General features: G+C 42.2%; 1 protein-coding gene and 1 long non-coding RNA gene across 4 annotated transcripts in view; both read right to left on the bottom strand.

Moving 5' to 3' along the window:
- LOC148686166 (uncharacterized) overlaps positions 1–26,216 on the bottom strand; it is a 202,510-nt gene that overhangs the window by 2,044 nt on the left and 174,250 nt on the right. The gene's annotated exons all lie outside the window — the stretch shown is intronic.
- BTBD3 (BTB domain containing 3) lies at positions 4–26,206 on the bottom strand. 3 transcript variants are annotated; one of them, XM_035110069.3, is made up of 5 exons: positions 26,043–26,206; positions 13,194–13,461; positions 12,548–12,638; positions 11,676–11,794; positions 4–6,881 (listed from the first exon to the last, which is right to left on the bottom strand). In XM_035110069.3, exons 2-5 carry the CDS (start codon positions 13,334–13,336, stop codon positions 5,849–5,851), a joined length of 1,386 nt encoding a protein of 461 aa, XP_034965960.3. In that variant the 5' UTR covers positions 13,337–13,461; positions 26,043–26,206; the 3' UTR covers positions 4–5,848. The 3 variants fall into 3 exon arrangements, with proteins under 3 accessions (XP_034965960.3, XP_088521728.1, XP_088521730.1); XM_088665602.1 differs by having other exon boundaries at positions 13,194–13,874; positions 26,043–26,163; XM_088665604.1 differs by lacking the exon at positions 26,043–26,206 and adding an exon at positions 17,991–19,337.

The raw sequence follows: 26,216 nt of genomic DNA, 5'->3' as shown, positions 1-26,216 counted from the left end.
GTGTAAGAACCAGTTCAATTTTTATTTGCCTTTTAAATGTGATTATACACATTCATGTGTCTACTAAAATTCTGCACTGTTACATTAAAGATACAGTACGATAACATTCAACTTGAGGTACTTCATATTTATATATATCTGTCCTTCATAAATAATGCCATCGGTTGCTATAGTCAAGCACTGCTCCAAGCACAACTAGATGCAGTTGTCTTTGAAATAACGGAGTTTTAACATTTAAAAAAATCAGTGCAATAAGTACTGTAGAAATTAGAACATTTACTTAAATACTATGTCAGATATGCTTAAAGTATATTACACCACAAATCCAGTTAACAGCTTCCCTTCCCCCTTCCAGCTCGCCATGCAACAAGATGTTAGGCGAAGTTTAAACAGCATCTATAATATTTTCTCACATCTCAGGCTCTGTTCTGTTCCAGATAAATATGTCTGGTGCCTTAGAAGAATAAACCAAAATATTCAGGAATTCATACATTTAGGATACTGACTTTCTATTTAAGGGTACAAAGCTCTCATTTGGAAACAATTCTACGGACATCCCCTGCTTCCAGCAGATTGATGCTGGCAGCCTTATAGTTCAATCCACAAACCATTTAAGGCAACAAACATTGATTAGAATGAATCCAACCTAACATGGGTAGATATAGAAAACAGGATTGACTCAATGCCATTTGGGTAAAACCTTTCATTGATAGTGGTGGTATGATCACCAGCAGATACTTTTAAATAGCACTATTAAAATATGAATGCCAATAATATAATTAGTGTTAATGTTAACAGATACCCCTAGCAGCAGTTGTGGGGCACTTTATGCATTTAAGAGACAAATACATAGTCCCCCTGCATGCAAGGACCTTGTATCCACAGAGATGTGCCTCCGTGCATGTACAGATTCCTCACTGCACATCCTTGTTCATGTAAGAGAACAGCAAAGTACACACACAGCCATTTGTGCATTTCAGAGATGCTGAATGACAACCCTGTAATTATTTTTTTATTTGGCATATTTCATTGGACATTCTCTTGTATTCGTTCTAAAAGTGACATAGGTCCTCAGGCAAAAAGCACTTTAGATTAATCAGCAGCGGAAAAAAACTCAAGTCCGTAGAAGTTTCATTATCTACAGGAAGCTGTCTTCTACAGAGTCAGACCACTGGTACATCTAGCTTAATAGTATACACTGACTGGCAGCAGCTTTAGTTTCAGATGGTATGTGTGTGTATTTCTCAGATGCTGGAAATTGAACCTAGAGGCTCTTGTATGCAATCTACTATGCTCTAACCCCCTGCCCCATTGAAGAAAGTAACAGAAGCCTTAGGACCACGATTTCTGCTAGCGCATTGGGACTTTCCACTGTGCTCTCCCCAAATCATCTTCAGGGGTTTGGGAGAATCCTCGGAATGGCATGCTGAGGAAGGGGAGATAGCTCTGTCCAGCAAGCATAAAGGTTTGCGTTGATGGAACAACAGCCTTAGTTCTACTTTGAATACAACACCATGGAGATCTTGCATTCAACCAAATGCAGTATCAAACATTACTTTCTACCTGGGGATGGTCTGCACGTGCAAGACTCTTTACCAGATTGCTCCCTGGAGAGTAACAACTGACCAGGAACTAGATCAACGTGGACAATTCTGAAAGGTACGAAACCTCCTTCATAAAATTGCTAGTTGCATGGTTAAAAGTGTCACTTTAGGTGGCAGATTTCATTTGGCTGAATTTCCTGGTGTTATCTACAGAACCAACTCTGAAATTCTCAGAGCACACTTGGAAAATGTGGACTTCCCCCATTCTTTGTGTGTTCCCTCCTTATCAATATATTAGCATTCTCATTTTTCATTTTGATCCCATTTATACTTTTCTCAGGCATACATCTGAGCAGCCTCCCCAAAGAGGTGCTCCTGACCCTATCGCTACTCACTTTTAGATGAGCAGCAAGGGCAATTTTATTACAGCAAGCTTTTGCAGCGCATCTTCATTTTTCACCCTCCCCCTACCAGATTATCCTAGAGTTTTTATTGCTTTGCCATTTCCCTCAATTTTTTGTTCTTTTTGCTGTGCATTCTTTTTATTTTGATTACAAGTTGCATTGAATATGCCTCAGAAAGGCATGGTACAGGTTCTGACAATCAAAATAATTCATACTAGAAGTGGCCCAAGTTTAATTGTAATTTTAAAGGCATTTTAACTGAAAATTGCCAAAAGTAGTGCAATGCACACTTTAAATTCTACTTTAAATTACATGCTTACCTGGAAGTAAGACCCACTGAACTCAATGAGATTTACTTCTGAGTAGACATGCATAAGAGTGCATTGTGAGGCACATAAAATAATGTGCACCAAGCAGAATACAAACACCCAATTGTGTTGGAAGCATAACTTAGTTCTCTCCCATATAATCTAAAAGCAGGGAAGGGTGGTTTCATGACAGCTGCAAAAGTATTTAGCTCTCATGGTTGCAGAAATAATTTTTAAATACCTCTGCAGTATGTGCCTTGAATGCAAATCAGTTTCAAAATATGCCTTAAAATATTGTCCACACTAAAGTCAAATTTAATACTTTTTAAACTTTGAACTCATCTCTCTTTTTTCAAGGAACACATGGGGAAGTCCAGGCCTCTTGATCAGCTTAAGTGACTCAGTTGCAGAAGACACATGCTAACTTTTATGCAGCAAGCTATGCCTCCCTTATCTTAAGAGTAAACCAATACATTGCTTAATTTTTATATTGGTTTAAGGCATGCATTTTTTTGTATCTGACAGCACACCTCATTGACGTTACCCTTGTACAGTAAAGGAGATGGTGCAATGAAATGTACCGTCAAAAAAGGATTGCAATTTACCACTGCAAACTGGTTTAAGAACTGCTCATAATGGTAGGCAAATATGACGAAGTTCAAATGATAGTCACTTCTGCTTTCAGGTTCAAACTGACTAAGTGCCTGTCACTTTGACAAACAAGGGAAGGGGGACAGAAGGACGCCCCTTTTCAGGGGAGGTTGAGCTATGCATTCCAAAATCGGGGGGGGGGGGGGGCGCTAACCTAGCTCTCTTTCTCCCCAGCTAAACCCAGTTACTTCCCTCCATGGAAGTGAATGGCAAGACATTCACGCTTACGGGAAATATAAAGTGCTACACTCGGATACCATTCTGGACCTCTTGACAGCCATCTGTTTCAATGGGGCAGTAACTAAAAGCAGCAGTGTACATATGCCATCTAGAGGCCAAGAGGGCACAGGGCACCAAAAACCCCACACGACCCTAGTCTGGAAATTGGCTTTTATAGGATTGCTAGTTAAGGGAAATGGCACTACTTGCTCAAACCATGCAATTCCATTGTAACTCTTATTTGAGGTTCATGAAAAAGCATGGGGAAGCATCTGCAGAAGCCCCTTCCCCTCTCCCAGCACATTATGCACAGATTATTATTTCTTGTTTCTGTCTTGCCCTTCCTTGATGCCCTGCCACCAATTCCATCCTCACAGCATCAGTGTGAGGAATGTTAGGCTGAGAGACTGGCCTAAGTGCATCCGGGAAATTTTGTGACTGAGCAGGGCTTTTACCTGGTTCTCCCTGAGTCTAAGCACCCCAGCCACAATGGTTCTTGAGGATACCATCTGATCAGGAAGCAACCCCAATACAACATGAGAGCATTTAAATCCTTCTGCTTTACATCATACCATTTGAAATCATTAAAAAGGCAATAATAACATTTTCCCTTTAAGAATAGCCTCTGTCTTTTCTTTTATATTATACACATCTGACAAAACACAAAACATTTGAAGGCTGGATTTTCTCATGCCCAATCCCACCATATTTTAGATTCTTAATGGCACTTAAAAGACTACTAGAAGCCAGGATTAAGTATTCAGAGCAAGAACATGAACAGATAATGTACAATATTGGTGGGCAGAGAGGTGGGAGAAACATTTATACAGTATAGTCATATCAGTGTAGATTTAGTGTTGGGGAGGTACACTCCCACCTTGAACAATGTAGCAGGAAGCATTCATGCTTACTTTACTGAATAAATCATATCCTTAATTTAAAGCAAGGGGAGATGAAAATCAACTTGGGAATACCACTGTAAGCAACTTTCAAGCAGAGACAAGTGTTGCCTACTTGAAAATGTGCCTTTTATTATTTCATGAACATGAAATTGCTCTGTATCATTCAGTTATGCTTATTTCCTTTCATTTTTACTATCCCCCAGCCTGCAGCCCTTTCCTGCCAAGAACGCAGATGGTTCTACGGGAAGCCTGACAACCAATTTAAAATGAGAGAGAGGAAAAATGCTTCTGGTCAATGAAAAACTGCACTTTAGATCTGAATGAAGATCAAATTAAAACGGGGAAGATCTAACTCACAAATGTCCCCTTTTCAGAAAATGCCGGCAGTTACCAATTTCATTACAATCACACAAAAATCAAAACTTCCTATAAAATGAACATATACATGTTTTAGAGATGTGTCTTAACAGGCATTCTGTGCAGTGTGGTAATGAATGCTACTCAAAGCAACCATTTACAGCTGTGCTAAAAAGCAGCTCTAAGAAGAAAAACTACAAACAGCATTCACGCCAGCCATGTTACTGTCTGATCCCAGACACAGTACGTAGTTAGGGGGATTCTGAAAGCCAAGAAATTTGGGCATCTTTTTTTAAAAAAATCACAGATCTGGAGCATCTTTAAAAAGAAAAAATGTGGGTGAATACGTAAGTACAACTGCATTTATCCAACCTGCTATATGGATATTGACCCAGAAATGGAGAAGTCTTTGAAACCTACTACTTGCTTCTTGCTTCTATCCATTTATCTGCCAAGTTAGTTAATTTGTGAACTATCCATAGCAATTTAAAGTAATATAATACTACAAAAATTGGTATTATTTTTACTCAGGTGGTAAAAGTAACCCCATGCCAAAAAGTTTTCAACTGCCTTTGGAAAAAGAAAAAATAGTCACTAGGGATTTGCTCCTTTTTTACGCATCAGAAAATTGTGGGAAAGGGAGTTGACCCATAAAGGGTGACTACCAAGGCTGATTAAATGGGGAAATTCTTTATTAAAAAGAAACGGTCACTGAGACAGTGCCGTGGTGAAAACACCATTCATTTCAATGCACTAGCTGGACAAGTAGGGGTTGTTTTGTGTCTCAGGAGCAGCTTGGGAGAATGGTGTTGAAGAAAGTAAGAATTTACTGTGCATAAACCACTTTGCTCCTTGAGGAGACTTACTTTCCTTTGTAGACATTCTCAATGCACCAGTTCATCCCAGTGGTCCATCTCAATTAACACAACTTTCCAACATCAGATTAGTACATGCAGGAAGATCGAACTTGTCCCTCTACCAAAACTGATTTTGTGTGAATTGGTGGTGTTGCTGCCAAATCAGCCTCCAGTGGAAGTGTGAGGGGGTGTCCGTTAAAATAAACAGAGAGATGTTTGAAAAGCCTATGACACGGAGGAAACAAAAATAAATAAATCAGGAGGACAGCAGAAAGTAGCAAGTTAAAAGGGTAGGTGGGAAACAGCATGGAGAAGAACATCTATTTCCTTTCTTTCACAAAAAAGGGCTATCTCATCTGTCGTAAGGCTGTGAAACTCTTGACTTTTATAATTTGCTAATTTGCTTGTTCCTGGGAGCTCCCAGTAAAAAGAATTTTACACTTAGGCTATAAAAGTACAGCAAGCATTAAGCTGTTCACTGCATTCAGGAACATATTACCTGTACTGATCACATATCTGCAGACAGCAAGGTACGTATCAAACAGGTCTGGACCAGACATATACACCATAGAGCAGCACTCTCCATGTTGTGGAACCCATCTTCTTTCAGGCATAAAAGATAAGTTCTGGAATCTGCCCCCCCTGAACCCCAGTGCCATTGGTACTGTCTGAAGAGCACTGGAACTGCACAGTTACTTTGCCACACTGAACTTCTGTCATCCCTTCCTGTCCAAAATAGCTGAGTTCATTTCCATCCAGAATCACACTAGCTGTGTAAAAGGTATCTGGCTCGATCTGCACGGGGTACTCAAACCACACCGGGAAAGTGTTGCTAGATCCGTCAGAGAAGTACTTGCTCAAGTTTTGCCCTAGGATAACGCCTTGCCGTTTGAGTTCAATCTTGGCACTGTATTCGGCCGATCCACAGCTGGAGCCATAGAGCCCGAAGCCAGCAATGAAAACTCTCTTGTCAACAGCAAACTGTATGCTGTCACAACGGCCCCTGTAGCGCCACTGGTTGCTGCGGTAGGCACAAGACTGGAAGCGGTGGCAGCGTTGCGGGACAAGGCCTTTCCGGGCATTGCTCACAAACTGCAGCTCTGGCTTTTTGGCAGCCGTGTACCAAAGGAAGATATCGTTTGTTTCATTGAGGGTCAGGATGCCGGACTGAGCAGCACCATTTGCAAAGTCATCAAGCGCCATCGTAGGGATGCGGATGAGATAGAGCGCCTTCCCAAGGACTTTGCGCTTGTTGTCTATGCTGGCAGGTAGCTCTTGCCGTTGACACTCTACTTCGGCCCAACTGAGAGCAGCTTCAAAAACCACAATTTCTTTGGCATTCAGGGTCTCCCTCTGGAGGATGCTTTCGAGTGTTTGAAAATCAATGTCACAGAACCCTTCCGATTTCAAAGCCAGCTCTGCCTGGGCATCAATCACTTCCCAGCAGCGCTCAGTCAGGTCTGGTTCCTCAAATAAACAGCTCTGGGAGAGCAGTACACAAGCGTTTTTTGCACTCAGACTCGTCTCTAGGAAGTTAACACATGCGCGGGCAAGATGAGGAACGATGTACTTCTTGGCAGCGTAAAGAGTTGCCAGAACTGTATCCGCAGCCAAGTCAATTTCATCACAATATATGTATCTGCAATAAAAGACACGCATGTAATACAGTTAACAAAACAGATGGACATTTTTCAAGAACACTAGTAGTGAAAGACACATGTATGATAAAACATTAATATCGTTGTTCTGGAATTATTTGCAACAAATGCTTAATTTGTTGGTTTATCATCTACCTTTTGTTAAGCTCATCAAAACCTCAATATGGGTGACTTTTTAATGATGATGACAAAATCCGCAAATGCTCAGGAGGCAATGTTTCATCTGGTCGTTTTTCATTCCACAGCACTGCAACGCACTGCAACGCAAGTTGCCTTGATGAATAAGTGTGCCCTTAACTGGCAACCCCATGAATCAATCAACTTCAGCTTTAGCTCTTTACAGTGTAAAGTTGACAACCAATTAAATTTGGCGCATGGTGAAATATTTCTTGTATTTCATGAAAAAATGTCAATAACTGCTCACGGCAGAGCAAAAGCACTTCTTCACAATAAAATAGTCGTACCTTGGAAGTCGAATGGAATCTGTTCCAGAAGTCCATTCAACTTCCAAAATGTTCAGAAACCAAAGTGTGGCTTCTGATTGGCCACCAAAGCCCAGTCGGACGTTTGGCTTCCAAAAATAGTCCACAAACTGGAATACTCACTTCCAGGTTTGCGGCGTTCGGGAGCCAAAATGTTCGAGAACCAATCTGTTCGAAAATGAAGGTACGACTGTACTGAATTCGCCAACACATGTGGTAATTACCACTGGCTTAGGTAGCCAGTAAAAGAGCAGGCATATTTATGGAAGATCGCTCTCTCTAAAATGCTTTTTCACTATGACTAGTTAAATTGATTATTCAGGTTCAATGGCTGTGTCTCTCCGGATACCATCTGCGGGCAATGGAGGGGCTGCTTGTGGGCTTCATCAGGGGCTGGCCATTGTTGGAAAGGATGGTGGTCAACTAGATGGACACCCTCATCCTATCATCTACAGAGGTCTTATTTTCCTTGTTTCTGACAACTGACATTGCAATCGGATCACTCAAGGGAAGTGTTCAAAGTACTCCAGAGAACATCTTCCACAATCCATTCCACGTAAGATTATGGGGCAGACTGTAGTGCGCCTGCAAAATTGTTAGGGGAACTAGCTGGGTTCTGAAGCCAAACTCTTTCAGGTTGGGATAGCCCCCCAAAGAGGCTGGTAGGCTCTCTCCCAAGTGAACTCACAGCATACTCCAAAAATGCATATCCAGTAGTACCCTTAGTTTCTCCTGCCTATCCTCCTCCATCTCCCAAGCACAATGAAGAAGAAGAAAAGGAGGCATTACTGGAGCACATGAACAAGGCAAAAGTACTTCTCTTTCAATCTGGTTTCAGTTTTCCATACTCTGCATGCAATTCATGCTGAACCTGACTATGCATGCAATTCATGCTGAACCTGACTATGATGAAGAGTTTAGACTAGAGCAGCCATATATGTATGTATGACTTGCAGATCACAATGGGAAACATAGTAATTTCTAGCAAAGTTAATTATTTGGAGGGAGGGAAGTAGCACAAACTGATTTTGATTTGGCACTGGGGCAAAGGAAGGAGGATGAAGGTAGTCATGACATTGTTTAAAAGCCATTTGTTGCTGGGGGGGAGTGGCAGAATATTTTGAACTATATTTGTGAAGCTTTGATGTCAATTTCACTTAGCTCTTGTTTAAAAGATCTGTGTTTACTTCTTTTGATTTTCCCTATGGGGCACTAGCTGCTCATTTACAAGGCAACCATAATCTCTCTTGGATGCACAATGTTTTAACATGTACTTCTAGCCCTTGGGATTTTCAGTGTCAGAAAGAATACAGCATAGAATACAGCACTTAGGGATGTTAAATATCTAACTTGCACAGCTATTATTAAAAGCAGCAACAGACTAATTTACCTGTGGTCTTTTTAAAATGAAACTTTTATTATAACACTGAAATTGCTTAGGGGATTTTTGGTGGATTAAAAGCAACTGTCAGACAAGAGCTCCGACTGTTTAAGTGAAACTTACCATACATAGAAATGATAACTAATACTTTAAGTAAAATGCATATTTTTCTTTTATGTTCAGGACAAATGTGCACATCACCAGTGTAGAGGTTTTATGCATTCAAAACATGAGATATAGAAACCAAGTAGGTTTTAACACCACATACTCGAACATATTGTACACATATTAGAAACCAGGGGCCTAATTATTTTTCTATTAAAATAATTTTAACCCTACTCTTCAACAGAAAAGTGGCTTACAAATATCAGTAAGATATGCTTTAAGCCACTTTACAGATTTACCTTTTTGCTGTACCTTGGCTAGATGTGGTTAAATGTGACTTTAATGGGCCATTTTCCAACACTACAAATAACACCAGGCAGTTTGGGGTAGATATCCCCAGCTGCAGTCCTGAGGAAAATCCCTCCTCTACCCTGGTTTTGGAGATTTCCCCTACAAAACAAATACAAGCCTCAGAAGAGGTATCTTCCTCAGGACTGTTATCAGGAGATGAAAGAGTTAAACATATTGTATAGTTTGGTCATGAACTAGGACAATAAAGTACACCTAAGCCTACTCTAAGAGCCATACTTTTCTTTAATTGTCTGGCTCCTAATTTTAGAGATGCTTTTTAAAAATTGCCGCAGAAAGATAATGAACTGGTTATCACCAAAAGAAAAAAATGAAGAAAGGAGATAACAGTGGCCTGGTTTGCACTCTTCCCTTCTTTCTTCTCTCCTGGCACACCTTAGCTATGGATAGTGAAAACATGGTATTTCCATTGTGGTGTTTCCGCTGCTACCCTATTTTGACAGGGGAGGGTCCAGCTCAGTGTAAATGCTGAGTATTAAACATGTTTTCATTAGGATGAATCCACTCGTCTTACTCTTAAATCCGTGTTTCCAGAGCTGTGCACGCCAAGAGTACAATCAAGTGCACAGCAGAACACACACAAGCATCTACTGAAATCAAAGGCCTATTGAAATCAAAGGTTGTGAAGTGCCCTTAAACCTGTATTAGACTGTGCTCTGTTTGAGAATGCCTCCTAGTGCCCGCATTTAGGAATATATAAACTCTTTCCACTGTAGAGCTGCATCAAGCAGTAAAACCTTTTTTTCTGGTATGGTAAGATTCAACCGAAGATCCCATATCTACCTAAGGCACTGCTGGTATTTATAACCTGAAAAGATCATACTATTCACCTGACAACATCCTATTTTCATCAGGACGTAACACCTATATTTAAATACTCCAACCTTCGCAGTTTGACAGATCTAGCCACAAATGACGACACAACTGCGTCTTGCCGGTTCGTACGTGTCATCTCCTTTCTTTGAAGCTCTTCACACATTCATGTGCTGACTAACCACAGCTACAAACAGCAAAAGCACCCTAAGGAAAAGTTACAAAGTGCCCTTCACAATCGCCAAGGCAATCCAGCCAGGAGACTAATATTTAGCAGATACATGGTTAGGCAAAGCTTGCAGGGGGATTCAATGGGAGATCGAAAAGATTCTTATAATATATGAGCACACATATAAAACAGTAATAGACGACACAGAGAAAAACAACCATTATTTTTTAATAAGAAATGCTTGATGTTTCCAAATACACATTCCAAATTAAATCCTGAGTTAATGGGCAATCATTGTTAGAACACAACTTGTGCTTCCTTATTTCCCACTTGTCATGCAAGAAAAACAAGCCAGGTGGTGAGAGAAATAACCCTCCCCCCCAAAAAAATGCATGTCCTTTCTTCAGTTCAAGTTTAAAATGCAGAAACAGCATTTAAGGAAATACTATTATTTTTAACATTTGAAAATTCATCCTGCACTTATCAGGAATAAAAAGAAATGGTGATGTTAGAAAAAGGAGTAGCACAAACAAATGCAGACCTGGTTCACCTGTAATGCTAAGCCAACTCATGGTTTATTGGGAATGAGGAAATGTGTGAGATCTGAGTGAAGATTGTGTCCCATGGTTCGTCTTGCACCAGACAAACCACCAGCTGCAACCAAGGCTTGTTCTTGGTTTGCCGTGCATTGTATCTCTGAAGTGAGTCAAACCATGACCCTGGATCACAGAAGGAAGGCAAACCATGGCTTAGCCCCAGGAAGCATGACAGCAGCAAGACTGAGATAGGATTGTTGAGGCTGTGATCTTCACTCTGGAGACTTGCATGCTTACTCAGTTGTGCTAAGCCATGGTTTGGCTTGGTTTTGCATCTAAAACGGGCAACAGTATATTAGTAGTTTGGAATCTTTCCTTTTCACCCTGTTTTAAAGCTCTTCCTTATTATGTTCCATTCTGTATAAAGTATATGGAAAAGCAGCTTGACCAATGTGACCTGCTAACTAACTAAATATGCAGGAAATGGGGGCCGGGGGGGGAGAAGTGAGGGATTAATAAATAAATAAATAAATAAATAAATAAATAAATAAATAATACCCCACTCATCTGGCTGGGTTTCCCCAGCCACTCTGAGCGGCTTACAGCATATCTAAAAACATAAAACATGAAGAGTTAAAAACCTCCCGATACAGGGCTGCCTTCAGATGTCTTCTAAAAGTTGTGAAATTCTTTATCTCTTTGACATATGAAGGAAGGGTGTTTCACAGGGAGGGATAAATAAAATATTCATTTTTAAAAAGTCCTATAATTAACACACAACTACAGACACCGTATCCATAAGCTAATGACTGCGTTTGCACATCAATTCTTTCTTTATGACAATGCCTAACTTTTTAACTGTGACATTACTAGAGCAAGTACAAACAAATTCACTTCCAGCAATGAAGAAGGATGCTTACTTCAGCATAGTGAGGAAAGCAGAAGGCTCCACATCTGGTATACGGATTTCATCTTTGTCCTCAGCAAGCTCTCCATAAAACATTGCATGGAATACAGAGCTTCCAACAGCTAAGACATACTGTTCAAAAAGGGAAATATTATTTCATGCTTTAGAACAAAATTCATTGTCAACAGAAAAGCAGAAATGTGGCAGCGCCACAGTGAGCGTTAAGAATGAAGCCATGAAGGCAATCAACAGTAATGAGAGAGCATTGCATGGCTTCACCTTGCACTCTAAATTTTTAAAGCAAAACTCACTAAGAGAATCCTGGATAAACCGCATCCACAACCCTTGAACAGACTGCTATTCTAATACATTGCTATCTCCACTGGGAGGCAGTGTGTTGCAGTGCTTAAGAGTGTTATATGTAGAGGCCTGGCATCAGATTCCCACTTATGGGGTGACTTTGGACCAGCCGCTGTCTCAGAATAACCTACTTCATAGGGTTGCTGTGAGTTTTTAAAAGGAGGGCAGATTGGTGGAAGGATAGCATAATAATGTCATAAATCAGTAAAACAAGATTTTGAAGGGGATAATATTGTACTGCACAGTTGAGGAACACGTTGAACTCCAACTCCCATGCCCAAAGGCTAGCATGGCTGGGAACTGTGGTCCAGAAACAGGCACAGATTTCCCCAACCTTGTATTACAGTAGCAAAGATATTTAACTGGAGGGGAAACTGCTAAAGGATTTCACCGGGCAAAGATGCTTAAAAGCTTCCATAATTATGTCAGTTCCAGTACCCAAACCTCCCACACTGTTACAATGGCAACAGTTGATGTTTCCCTTGCTTTTCCCATGTCAGATCTAGTAATGCAGCTGTTGCTTACTTTGTGTCCTGGCAACCGCTGGGTCCCACCTGGTGGACCAACCACAAAATGAACATCTGCCATCAAGTCATTGTTGAACATTACTGCATTTCTACAAACAGAGGCAATACGTTATTTTAGGGTTTCAGCATCCCATACATGCAATTCAGCTCCTTAAAATGTTACAATCTTTCAAGAGCAACCAAGAAAACACACAAACACAAAGAGAGGAAGGATACAGTCCTTTTTGGAAAAAAAGCATATTTTAAATGACTTTAATAATCATTAAATGTACCAAGGTATGGCCTTTTTTAATTAAAAAAAAGTATGAAAAGTATGACACTGCAAGAAAAACTTAGCAAGAACTTTTGTAAAAGTAAAAATGCTAAACTGTGTGATCAAATATGAAGATTAATACGGCGTGAATGTGCCTTCATGAGAGAAGAATGCCTAAGAGTTTAAAACAAGGCAGCTTGCATGCAAAAATATTCTTCATTATCAGCAGAAAAAATAACAAATGTACAAGGGGAAAGTAAAATCATTTCCCCTTCTTTGAACACTGCCTAACGGAAAGGCATGCTGTTCGAAAAGAGGGCACACATCTCACTACAGATTGCCACTGAACTGAAAAGCACAATATTAAGAAACCATTTCCCAACTTGCTTACCTTTCTCGGATGGTGGGGTACAGTCCTTGCCAGTTTGGAGCTGGGATGATGTTGTTGTTATTGATGTTTTGCTGGTGGTATTGCTGGACAGCAGTGGTGTTACTGTTTGCCGGCTTCTTTCGGGGGAAAATATCAGCAGCCATCTTCTTCTTCTTTTTAGTCTTCAAGGTAATGATTTCATAGCAAACTGGAGGTAACTTGCTGCTGCTGCCACCACTGCTACTGCTTGCCTTCTTGGAGCTTTTCTTGGACCTGTTCTTAACTGTCTCTGGAAGCATCAAGAAGAAGGTGAGACATTTCATGTTCTTTCCCTTGTCATCTACCATGAGTATCCTTGTCTGTGTAATCAGATAGCCTAACTACGTAGAACAGAGGCAAGCAGAAGGTACCGAACACAGAGCTGCAAGGCTGAGATTGTGTGCTTCTTTTTCCAGCAAGGCAAGGTGACCTTTTTTTTCTCTAGTATGCTGAATTAAGATATTAGCTTTTTAAGTTTGATCCAGTACTTGATCTGTCAAACTCCTCCCCATCATGAATCCCAGCTTCATTTGCTTGCGAGAGAGCTTTGTTGTGTGGCAAAACAAAGTAGGAGAGCAAGATAAGCTGCCGCTGCTGCTGCTTGCTTGTCAGCTGGCGCGAGTTGTGTGTTGAATGGATCTGAGTGCAGGAGGTGTTAGAGCCCTGCAGATGGGAGTCAGACAAGCAGCGTTCTGAGCCAATAGCTGAAGTCACAAAGAGCGATTGGACCAGCAGCACAGCGACACAGTGTGCTTATAGCTCTAATATTAAAGAGCCGGTGGCTGCACTCTCATTTAATGATCAGTTTAAGTAGAAAGGCAAGCCGCTTGCACAAAGTGAATGATACAAATGTGTGTTTTCTATTAGTCCTTGGCTAATAATTTCCCCTTGAAGCCATACCAATTTTCAAACATGAACATCATTTTAAAGAACCCAAGAAAATAAAAATGATTGTGCCTCACCACCACTAACAAAATCCCGAGAAATGTTTGCAAGCAAGGCAAAAGGGGAAGTGAACAATATACTGCATTTTTTCCTGTAAATTATTTCCCGTTATAACTGCAAATGTTAAATTGGATAAATTTAGTATCCAAATTAAATCAGATTAACTGGCAGTATAAAAATGGACTGATATGGTTTAACAGTCCCTCTCCAGTGCAGTTTATACTCTGGAGCTTAATGAATAGAGATGAGGTCACCACATTAGCTTTTAACTCACTACGTTTCCTGAGAACATAACAGTCCTTGATAGACATCCCAAATCACTAAGCAAAGGCTAATTAGGCCAAATTACACCACTGGTGATTGCACAGAGTCACAGCAAAACTTCCGTATGTGTACAAGAAATATACAATGTCAAATTAGACATGAATTTAATTTGTTTAAAGAGAGAGAAAAAAACTTCTTGCATTTGAAAGGGTCTAAACTGAAGTAATTATGGTTTATTATGTGTTGGCATGTTGCTTAATACATCCCACCAATTGGATGTGTTGTAAGTACAGGATATGGTGTTAGCCCCCTCCCTGACATAAAGGTACAGCTCACCCCTTCTTTCAGGGCTTGGATCCAACTCTGCTTCCTCTATTAGTACATGTACAGCTCCCATCTCTCAAAGCAGAGTGAGTTGGGTGAAGAAGGAGGGGTATTGCAAGCACTTTGCACTGTACCCAAAGGGCTGGGCAGGTTTCAAGCTTGCAAGATCTACTTTTATTTGCTAAATGTTTTTTGCTCTTTTTCTTTTTTAACCAAAGCCCCAGGGTGCATCAGCCAGAGCTAGGAGAAAAAAAAAAGATTTGCAGGGGCTGGCAAACACTGAGAATTAAGGAAGAGCGTGCCTCTGAGCATATTTGCTGATGCGCCCCCCCCCATTATAAAAACTGAGCTTACAGGTTTTTTGCACAAAAAATGCTTGTACAGATTCTTCCACCAAGCATTCTTAATTTCAGCAACCCAAGTAAATTATTTCTAAGACATTAATTATTTGCTATTGTTGACCGCTAAAAGTCAGAAACCCACACTCATCCACTGCAGACCTTCTAGAGATCTACCAGAAGACCCCAAATCTATCTTCTGCTTTTCCTGGGCTAGAGCATTCCTCTCTCTCGGCACAAGGCTGTGCTTGCAAATTTCTGAAATAAGGCTTCACTGAGTGGTACGGTACCAAGCTGGCATCTCACGTTCAAAACATGTTGTTCATAATACACCATCAGCATCACACAAAAAATTAGAAGTTAAAAAGCCATCACTTTGAGGTACCAGAAACAAAACATCATACAGGTTTCAAAACTAACCCCTCTTTCTAGAAGCCTGCCTCTCAAGAGTTGCCAGTTTGTTTCTGGTTAAATGTGAGCACTTCTGAAAACAGGTCAATAATGCAAAAAGGTGCCTGGTAATCAGAATGTGATAGTATGCAATCATCCTACAGAGATGCACAACTACAGTGAGGTATAAATTCCAGACACAGAAGAAGCTGTACAAGTTGCACCATATCCTATCTGCCATCCTACCCACTAGCTGTAGTTATGTGATAAAAGGTTGCCTGGAAATATTTAGCCTACAGTCTTGAGCTGCCTAGCCCATGTATTACAAGAATGGTGCCTGCACTTGCAAGATCCCATTCCTTTCTCTGTTTACCTCCCATAGAATTAAGCTTTGAAATAAACATGTTTATTGTAGCCAATAGCAGGCTTCTTTGACGCCTTCCTGCAATGCAGGGAGCAATTTCAGGGGTGTGCGTGCGTGTGTGTGTTACACCTGGGAATGGAGAGCTAAAACTTTTCAAGCTGAATTGCTGACAGGGGGGGGGGGGAATGTGCGACAGCAGTGCATGTGTAACTGCACTGGTTTGCAAATGTCCCCTTGGTCTCCAAAAGGCTGGAGCCCTTTACGGGTGCACCATGGACTCCAAAATTCCACAAAGATTTGTGATAAGCAGTCCCACTCCATCGCCAGAGTTGCCCTGAAAACATTACCATTACTCAGCAGTGCCTTATGTACAACGCGGATAGTGCTGTGTCATATTACCAGTATTCAGTTCTTATGTCCTCCTAGCGCCCCCCATTCTGGGAATTTTAGGAAGAGTGCTTTGTATTACAGGGGTGTATGCATTTTAAGTAGGTTGGGCCTAAGTTCAAAGTTCTAAATTTCTGGCAACATCCCTGAGCTCCTATAAGAATTCCTGCATCAAATACTAAATGAGTTTATGGGAGAGAGGAAGGAAACTTAACGCTAGAAAGAATTCACTGGTTTGGAGGATGCCCTGTTTAAGACCCTACATGTGTTTGGTTTGGCAAGTAGGGGGAGAGGAGAGATTTCAATTAACTTTAAGCTAAAGCCAAAGAGATAGTTAATTTAAGATGGATTCAAAAAGGATCTGGTACTCTAACTTGGAGGGCAAAATACATGGTTTGGAGGGCCAAAGGCTTGCAGAGAATGGATCTCTGATAAAAATGACAACTAAAAGGACAGCCAAATGGCTTTTAGCTACAGTTCCACTCACAGAGACCATGTTCCATATTTATTATTTATTTTATTTCTATATCACTCTTCATCGGAGGATCACAAGATCACAATATAAACAAAATATCTAGCCCATAAAATATTTTTCTGAGCCTTATATGGGTAGGCAGTCTTAGCTAGATTTTCTTAGCACAAGCAAGGGTGATGCATCAGTGGATGGCTTTGTTCAATCCAGAAATGTGTAATTATGTGTTATTAAACTGTTATCATAGATAGATAGATAGATAGATAGATAGATAGATAGATAGATAGATAGATAGATAGAGTAAGCGTTGTCATGTCTTAAAAATTATTATATTTTCTAGTAAAGCTTTGAATATGCTTGAATATTGAAAAATGTACTTTATTTTTTTCCTTTTCAAATATTTCAGTTCAACTAATCTGGACGATTGTATTTTTGTCCCAGTTATTCATACAGCATATATAATTTGTTTGCTAACTCTTAAGGCAAACATGCTAAAGGAGATCTCTACTGATAAGGGCAAAGGGGGGAAATCACTTCTTTTTCTGCTTCATTTTTTAAAAAACAGGAAAGCCCACACTGCTATAAGTGCAGTATTAGTCATCATGATTGCCAGGAGCTTTTTGGGATTCCTTAGGTAGAAAGTCTTTCTCAGTTTAGGGAATTCTGCCCCAAACCACAAAATAATTCTTAAATAAGCCATTTTTGTGCGGTAGCATTTGGTTCCCTCTGTTCAGATTGACTACCTCTTAGGCATCACTGTTCTTTTTTTAATTTGATACTCATTCTGCTTCCTTCCTTTCCTGTATGTTCAGGCCTTCCCTAGCAACGGTGCCCTCCTATAGGAATACCCACGTCACAGTTGGAAAACTAAAGTGTCACAAAGATGGAACCCTTCAGGACTGAAATTGCATATAGGACTAATTAGTGTACAGTCATTTTGTTCCACCAGACAGCTTTAAATGGAATGGAATAATATTTTAAGTTTCCCTGCTACGCTGTATGATTTTACCAGTATGGCAATACTTATTTTCCCACTGTGCATTTGACAAAATTACCAAGAAACGTTTAGAGTGCTAGCTATGCATAATTTGCTTCTTGACAATACAATTAAGGGGAAAACACCATGATTAATCTCGGAAACAAATACAGAGAAGTGCAGGTTTAGCCCTCTATAACTCAATAATGGTTATTTTCATTTAGTACTTTAAAAAAGAAATAGCCATCTGTTTCATTTAGTCAAACAACAACAGAATTGTAATTTTCCAAATCATACAACCTTACACTAGTTAACATACTTAGCGAATGTAGTCATTCCCATATACGTCATTAGAAGATGTTGTCAACAGAAAGACTGAACAGTATTCACATACCATATAGGAACGCTAAACCTGAATGGAAACAATAAGCACCAATCATCATGTTATCAATATTTACCTATAAATGCAAACCTCAAGTCAAAGCAAACTATCAACAAATTCAACGGTGAAGTCAAGGTGGCTACAAAGCACCTAAAATGTAATCCTGAGAACTAGCGTTGGATTTAGGATGGAGAACCTGGGTTCAAATTCACACTTGGTCATGAAATTCACTTAGAGAAAATAACAAATATCTACAAAATGGTGTCATAATCAGACCATAGTACACAGTCCCTCCCATTATTCTTGTTACCAATTAAGACAATATTCCATTGCCATTTTAAGATGAATCCCAAATGCATGTAACAGCCAAATCCTGTTGTCAGAGAGAAGAGGACACATTTATTCACTAAGAAGTAAACCCCTTTGAACCCTGTGGGACTTAATGACAGTAGATACACTTAAGACAATGGTACAAGTTTTGCCTAAAGTAAAGGTAAAGGGACCCCTGACCGACTCTGGGGTTGCGGTGCTCATCTCGCATTATTGGCCGAGGGAGCCAGCATACAGCTTCCGGGTCATGTGGCCAGCACAACAAAGCCGCTTCTCGCAACCAGAGCAGCGCATGGAAACGCTGTTTACCTTCCCGCTTGGAGCAGTACCTATTTATCTACTTGCACTTTGACGTGCTTTCGAACTGCTAGGTTGGCAGGACCTGGGACCGAGCAACGGGAGCTCACCTCGTTGCAGGGATTCGAACCACCGACCTTCCGATCAGCAAGCCCTAGGCTCTGTGGTTTAACCCACAGCGCCACCTGCGTCCCAGGTTTTGCCTACACTATGCTTAAGTTGCAGATTAATGTTGATTTGGCACAAATGCTACTCGTTTCCCCTATATTGATATAATAGACATAATCTTGTGGTATTAATGACTGACTCCATTAAATCTTTAATTGCAGGGTATAACTTGCTCTTTGATTAATTGGTGGGGCTGACAACAGAACCTAGAAGCATCGTGTCAAAATGGTGGAAAGCAGGGTACCCCCACTGGTTCTGCTATTTGGCTTCATCTCTTGCTATTTTCATATCACTGAGTCATTATAAGAACTCTGTAATTTAAGATTTGGTGCCTGAATTTGCTTAGTTTCCTCTTCCCTCCTTACCCCCTTTTTGTTTTGTGTTGTGTCTTGCAGACTGTAAGCGTACAGGTGGGGAATTTCTTGTTGTTCGTGATTTTATATACGCTGCTGTGGGGGTTTATTGGAAGAAGGCAACGGGGTGAGCTCCCGTTGCTTGGTCCCAGCTCCTGCCAACCTAGCAGTTCGAAAGCACGTCAAAATGCAAGTAGATAAATAGGAACCGCTACAGCGGGAAGGTAAACGGCATTTCCATGTGCTGCTCTGGTTTGCCAGAAGCGGCTTTGTCATGCTGGCCACATGACCTGGAAGCTATACGCCGGCTCCCTCGGCCAATAATGCGAGATGAGCGTGCAACCCTAGAGTCGGTCACGACTGGACCTAATGGTCAGGGGTCCCTTTACCTTTACCTTTAAATAAAGGAACTTGTTACTTTTAAGGAGCAACTTCAGATGTGATTCATCAGAATGTCCCTATCCATTTGGATACAAAGCTCGTCTTCTCAAGATCTACAACTGTTTCTTGTGGAAGCCATTACTGTAATTAAGCTTATAAGAAGCAACGGGCTACTCACTTTATATTTTTCAAAGGACTCCTATGCTATCACTTGTCTTCTTGAATGTCTGGGAAATACAACCAGGCCTAGATTCAGTTTAAACATATTTCATGTGTGAATATGCAGGGTAGCTGGTTATTCTTTTTTTTTCAGACAACTTTTCCCTTTATCATTTTCATTTCCTGATCCTCAGTTCACTTAAACTAACAGCCCTTGGGTTAGTGGGGAGGGGAACCAAAGCTCGCACATACGTAATGTATCTTTTGCAGTACAGTGGTACCTCTGGTTGTGAACGGGATCCGTTCCGGAGGCCCGTTCACAACCTGAAGGCCGCATCCTGAAGCGGACGTAACATGAAGTATGCCTGTAAAGCCACCAACCTACTAACGCTAAGATTCCCTTCTAACAGCAATAGACCCCGGGTGCAGTTTTGAGACATTTTAATGTTTTACTCAGGTGTGTTCAAGCGTCCTTGCAAATATGCAAACACTGAAACTATGGATGCGAGCAGGAGTCACATACAAGCCTCATCCCTAGGGTCACCAGGCACGCTGGCTCCTGTTCCGACCTTGGTGCAACTACTACAAAGGTTCGAAGGAAGTTTTGAACTGCACTCTGCTGAAACCTCCCCGCTACTGGGAACCATGGTAAGAAAGGGCTCCAAATCAAGGGGAGTTTCCTAAGTGGGTTTTGTAGCAAAATGCACTTTAAATTCCCCTTCTAAATCATGCAAAGGTCTAAACAGGAATCCACACATCTGGGGACATTGGGGGCAGGGCTTGCATGTGTGAACATTCACATTCTCAAGTGAACCCCTGAACAACCCTCAATATCCAAATTCTTCCGTTGGGTGAAGAAACATTTAAACACGGTATTTCTTTGAGCAATGACCAATAACTCGCTGCAGAGCTGGCACTGTTACAGGTCCCGCATCATACACGTTCTGCAGCTGCAAGGTATTTTAGTGTGGCAGCACCACTTTGGAACAGCACTCTCCCACTGTTGCTCCCCAGAAGAAAATAAGGCTTGGTATCCTATAAATATTTAAATGAATTTAACCAACCAGTTTATAACCCTAGTTTATACTTTGAACTCTTATACAACCAAGGAGTGGGGTTATGTCAATGACAGAAAATAAACCGCACCCTGGTAATTACAATAACAGCCCAAGAGTTCAGAATTAAATTGATTACATAGAATCTGGAAGCAGAGAACTGGAAGAAAACAATGTAAATTGTTAGCAACACAGAACAGTGTTGTGCCAGATGCAAGGAACATAACTTGCAATGCTGTTTTAGGTCTACGACTGTACCCTTTGATTTCTTGGATAAGCCTGGGAAAGGTTCAGAAACAAGCGATCAAAAAGTTTAAAACATTTGGGGCTTCCTTAGTGTGAGGGGGGAAATGTGTATTCCTGGGGCAGGGCGTGATAGGGGTGTATAAAATTATGCAGGGTGTCCCATGCACTTCGTCACAGAAAATAAAATTACTACCAATTTTCTCCTCCTCTCATAACACTAGAGCCAGGAGCTAGCCAACAAAGCTGCTGGAAGTTTGAGGACAGACAGCTACTAATCATGATGGCTGTGTAAGGTATCTGAGGTACTATGCCTCTGAATAAGGCAAGGTAAAAAGGTAAAGGACCTCTGGATGGTTACATCCACTCAAAGGCAACCATGGGATTGCCACGCTCAGCTCGCTTCAGGCCAAGGGAGCTGGCGTTTGTCCAAAGACATCTTTCTGGGACATGTGACCATCATGACTAAACCACTTTTGGCGCAACGGAACACTGTGATGGAAGCCAGAGCGCACAGAAACACTGTTTACCTTCCTGCTACAGCGGTACCTATTATCTACTTGCACCAATGTGCTTTCAAACTCAGGAGCTGGGACACAGCAATAGGAGCTCACCCCGTCACGGGGATTCGAAACGCCGACCTCTTGATCGGCAAGCTCAAGTGGCTCAGTGGTTTAGACCACAGCGCCACCCGTGTCCCAAACCTCTGAATACCACTTGCTGAGAACAGCAAGTAGGGAGAGGAGAGTGCTCTTGCACTCATGTCCTGCTTATGGGCTTCCCAGGGACATCTCGTTCACTACTGTGGGGACAAGATTCTGGCCTAGACAGACCTTTGGTTTGATCCAGCAGGCGTTTTCTTATGTTCCTAAGTTTGAGTATGTGAACATCCACTAAATTTATTTATCTTTTGGATGCAAAGAAATTAAATACTGCCCTAGTTCATTGTAAGTTGCTTTTCAATTTTACCAGACACCACAGACCTAGCTTTAAAATGCCACGAGCGATGCAAATGTGCCAGTTGGGCTCCTTTAACATGCAGGTGAAAGCCTTTGCTTCATATTAACTTCATAATTTCAGGAAATTAGCAAGATTCCAATTTGCATAAATCTTCCCCATTTGTGGGTGTTTTGTTCTGACTGAATGCTCTCAAAGCACGATGAATATCAAGGAGAATTTTCATTTGAAAAACTAGATTTGTAAAATATAGATCTATTATTGAATTTTTTAATATTTTAGTCACAATCTGCCTATTAATTCATTCATGAGCCAATATTTCTACTGCAATTCTTTGCCTACCTCTTTCCAATTTAACAGTGTGTATTCCATATTCATGGCTTAGCAAAGAACAATGTGTTTGGTTTTCTTAATACCCTCTGTTTCCAAATGAATAGTCTCCCCCACACACACCAGTAAGAGACAGCTCTCTGGGAGTAAGAAACAAACTATTTATTAATACAATCTATATTACAAGCAGAGAGCTGTGTACGCAGTTTAATCATTGGTGGGACCTACAAGGAAGTGGTGAAATGACTGGCAGAACAACAAATACGTATTTAGTCAAGGCCTTGTTAAAGTTCTTTTGGCTGCTACATACACATGACTTCTGCATTATTCTTTATTGTCAACATAAATAATAATAATGTAGCATAAATCTTTAGAATCCTACTTTAAGAACCATAAACATGCCAGTGCATGAATTCAGTCCATGTATCTCTTACAACTGATGGGGGGAAATGCTGGTGGAGGAACAACAGATGCTGGAAGTTTCTCAAGGTGTCTTGGATTTGCCAAGCTGCTTCCTATAGACAGGAGTACCCAAGGGCCAGTCAGATACCTAGATTTCAGATTTCTAACACCAGGCTCAAGACTGGAGGAAGGAGGGTTCTCTAATGTGGCTGACTATCTGATGACTTCCTGCTCTTTCAAACACTTCCCTGAGATATAAATGCATGCATGCACACAAGGGCTGTAGGATACCCCAACAAAAGAAACCCACCAATATGCAAGGTTATGCTGTAACCCCCTCTGGGGAAAAGAAAGGCACTGATAATAAAGATGCAATCCAATACCCACTTACGTACTTTGGATTAAGCCCCACTAAATGCAATGGTACTTGCTTCCGAGTAGCCAGAGGTAGGATTGCACTGCAAGTTACTTAAATTGGAAAACTGCACCACACTCCTTTCATGTTTACTGCCCTAGTGACTAGCACTCTACCAACCACCCAAAGATTTTGGGGCAGCATTGAAAACCCTGAGAACTTTTTTCAGAAATTGTTCTCACTGGTTTTTTCACTTGAGCAACAGCTCAAACATATCATTAATATATGACAGTTATTTCAACAACTTGAATAACGCCACTTTGGTGTTTAAGAACATGGGTGAATTTCATATCCTCCACCATAAAAAATATATACTGCTTCTCAGTTGTGAGACACGGCCTATTCCAAGCTGGGAAAGTGGGTTCTCTGCAAAAATGCTCAGGGCCGCCTCCACCTTTCCCCAGTGGGAAAACATCCCTGCCACACTGCCCAGAGGGAGACGCAAATCATTTAAAGGCCACAGCTGCCACCACTGCTTGCTCACCTGAATGAACAGAGGCAGTTGCAGGAAGCAAAAGCTGTCCCCTCTGCTCTCTCTCTTTAGGTGGTACAGCAGTTAGGTCTGTGCATCGTGGACTTAGGTATTCTCCACCCAGAAGCAAAGAGCAAATGGGCAGAAACTGCAGGTTGCACCTTCTCTTTGAACTCCCTATGCTGCTTACATGCCTTAGTGGGCAATGCAGCTGTGAAGAAACCTGGAAGAAGCAGCCACTTCCCTTGTTCACTTTCTATCTCTGGGCGGTAAGGTCCTTGGGATTATCTGCCACATCCACCAGGAGAAGATAGCCAGTGTATGGAGGCAGCTGACAGAGCAGCAGAGGCAACAGCTGCTGCCATCACGGCAATGTGGTTCGTTGTGTTGTGCCAGTCAGAAACAGAATAATAACAGTAATTTTATTATTTATACCCTGCCCATCTGGGCGACTCCCAATACTAAAAACAGAATAAAACTTTAACCATTAAAAACTTCCCTAAACAGGGCTGCCTTCAGATGTCTTCTAAAAGTCAGATAGTTGTTTATTTCCTTGACATCTGATAGGAAGGCGTTCCACAGGGTGGGCACCACTACCGAGAAGGCCCTCGGCACTGGACCTCAGTGTCTGGGCAGAACGATGAGGGTGGAGATGCTCCTTCAGGAGCAACAGAAAGCAACTGAGAGGCAGAAGTGACCCTAAGAACATAAACAGAGCCCTGTTGGACCAAGCCAATGGCCCATCTAATCTACCAGTAGCATCCTGTTTTCACAGTGGCCAATCAGATGCCTGTGGAAAACATAGCCCAATACACCACATGGCGCAAGGGGACATGGCAAGCTCCCTGCTACCATTGCTCCCTGTGAGTGGCAGGTACCTCTGCTCCCCTGCCTCTAAAGCAAGGGGTTGTCCTGGGCCCAATCCCCAGCACTCCAGAGGGAGATGATACGGAAGAAGAGACAGGCAAGCAGAGATGGCTCCTGCTTTGACCTGCCATATGCCCACCTGCTTTGCTGGAGAAGGAAATGCTGTCATCACTGTCCCTACCTTAAATGCCACTGCACACAGGAAGGAGCCCAAATCTCCAAAGAGGATCCCCCTTCCACCCCCAGCAGTGGCTGCTACTTCTCAGTGGGAGCTAGTGAGTGCTGCAGGAGTTTCTCCTGCAGAGCTGCTGCCTGTCAGCATATACAAAAGTTAGATGGGCCAATGGTTAAATGTCGTATAAGGCAACTTCCTAAGTTCCTACCAGTGGTAAAAGATTTATTCATCGCTTCTGAAGTTATAGTACATTTGGCAACATATGCATATAAATCCCTTAATGTTGTGAACTATTATTACTATTAACTACTATTAACTAGCATGTCAAGGCGAAAGCTGCAGGCCTTGCCTTTCTCGTACTAGCTGCAGACACAGCGACCAATCTCTCATTGGTCCGAGTCTTAACTAGCAAAAAACCTTCCTCCAGGCAAGAGAACAAAACCCCCTGCAAATAACAAAGTTTGGGTGCCAAGCTAAAACATTCATTTTCAATCAGCAAATAGGAATGGGAAGGTTTTAATCTAGCCTTTTCCGTGATAGAAATTGCTTGTAAGAAATTGTGTGCGCGCGTGTGTGATCTGCAAATCCTATGCGTACTTGCCCAGGAAGTACCATTGAATGCAATGGGGCTTGGCTTCCTACTTGCAAGAAATTATGTGTGCATGACTGCAATCCTATCTGCCTGGGGGAGGAAGTCCCACTGAACTGAATGGAGCTTGCTTCTGAGCAGACAACCCCAGCTTTCTACTTGCAGTAAATTGTGTGTGTCTGCAAATCCTATGCATACTTGCCCAGGAAGTCCCACCGAATGCAACGGGACTTGGCTTCCTAATTTCAAGAAATTGTGTGTGTATGGCTGTAATCTTCCCCCCCCCCCCCCGGGGAGGAAGTCCCACCGAACTGAATGGGACCTGCTTCTGAGCAGGCATCGCCAAGGATTGCAGAGAGGGAGGAGTGTGGGGGAAGTAGAGGGTTATCTCATCACTCAGGATCCCCACCTGCGGCGTGAGGTCGATCGGGTTGGTCTTTAGGAGGAAAAACTAGGCCAAAACCTTTAAAAAAGAAGCAGTACAGCAAGGAGGAGGGGTGGTGAAGGAAAAGAATAATATAAAGTGCCAAGGGAGAGGGAGGGATATTCCCATCGCACCCGAAGTGCAGAAGGCCCGTCCCGTCTCATCCCAGCCCCCACCCGAGGTAGGACCCAGCACCTCTCGCTTGCCCCGCTGTTAAGCCAGTCCCTCACCCCCCCCCCCCGCCGCCGCCCCAGACCCGCCATTCCCCGGCGGCCAAGGCCGGGCCTCTCTCCCCGCCGCACCGGGGCCTTCCCGAGGGAGGGCCTGCGGGTCGACGGAAGGAGAAGCCGAGCCCGGGCCCGGGCCACCTACCATCGCTGCCCCCTCCGTCCTCCTCTATCCGTCGCGGGCGGCGGCGGCGGCGGAGCGGCTGAGGCGGGTCGCCTCCCCCCGAAGCTGAGGAGGAGACGGCCGGGCAAGGGACGGCGGGGCCGGGCCGCGGGAGCGCGCCCGCCGCCCCACGTGCGCGCTCCCGGCGCTAGGCGG

The sequence above is a fragment of the Zootoca vivipara genome, chromosome 3 (assembly GCF_965207765.1).
Source record: "Zootoca vivipara chromosome 3, rZooViv2.hap1.1, whole genome shotgun sequence".
In the NCBI taxonomy this organism is placed as follows: Eukaryota; Metazoa; Chordata; class Lepidosauria; order Squamata; family Lacertidae; genus Zootoca; species Zootoca vivipara.
Note: the sequence above shows the minus strand (reverse complement) of the source record. Positions and strands in the feature narration are given on the sequence as shown.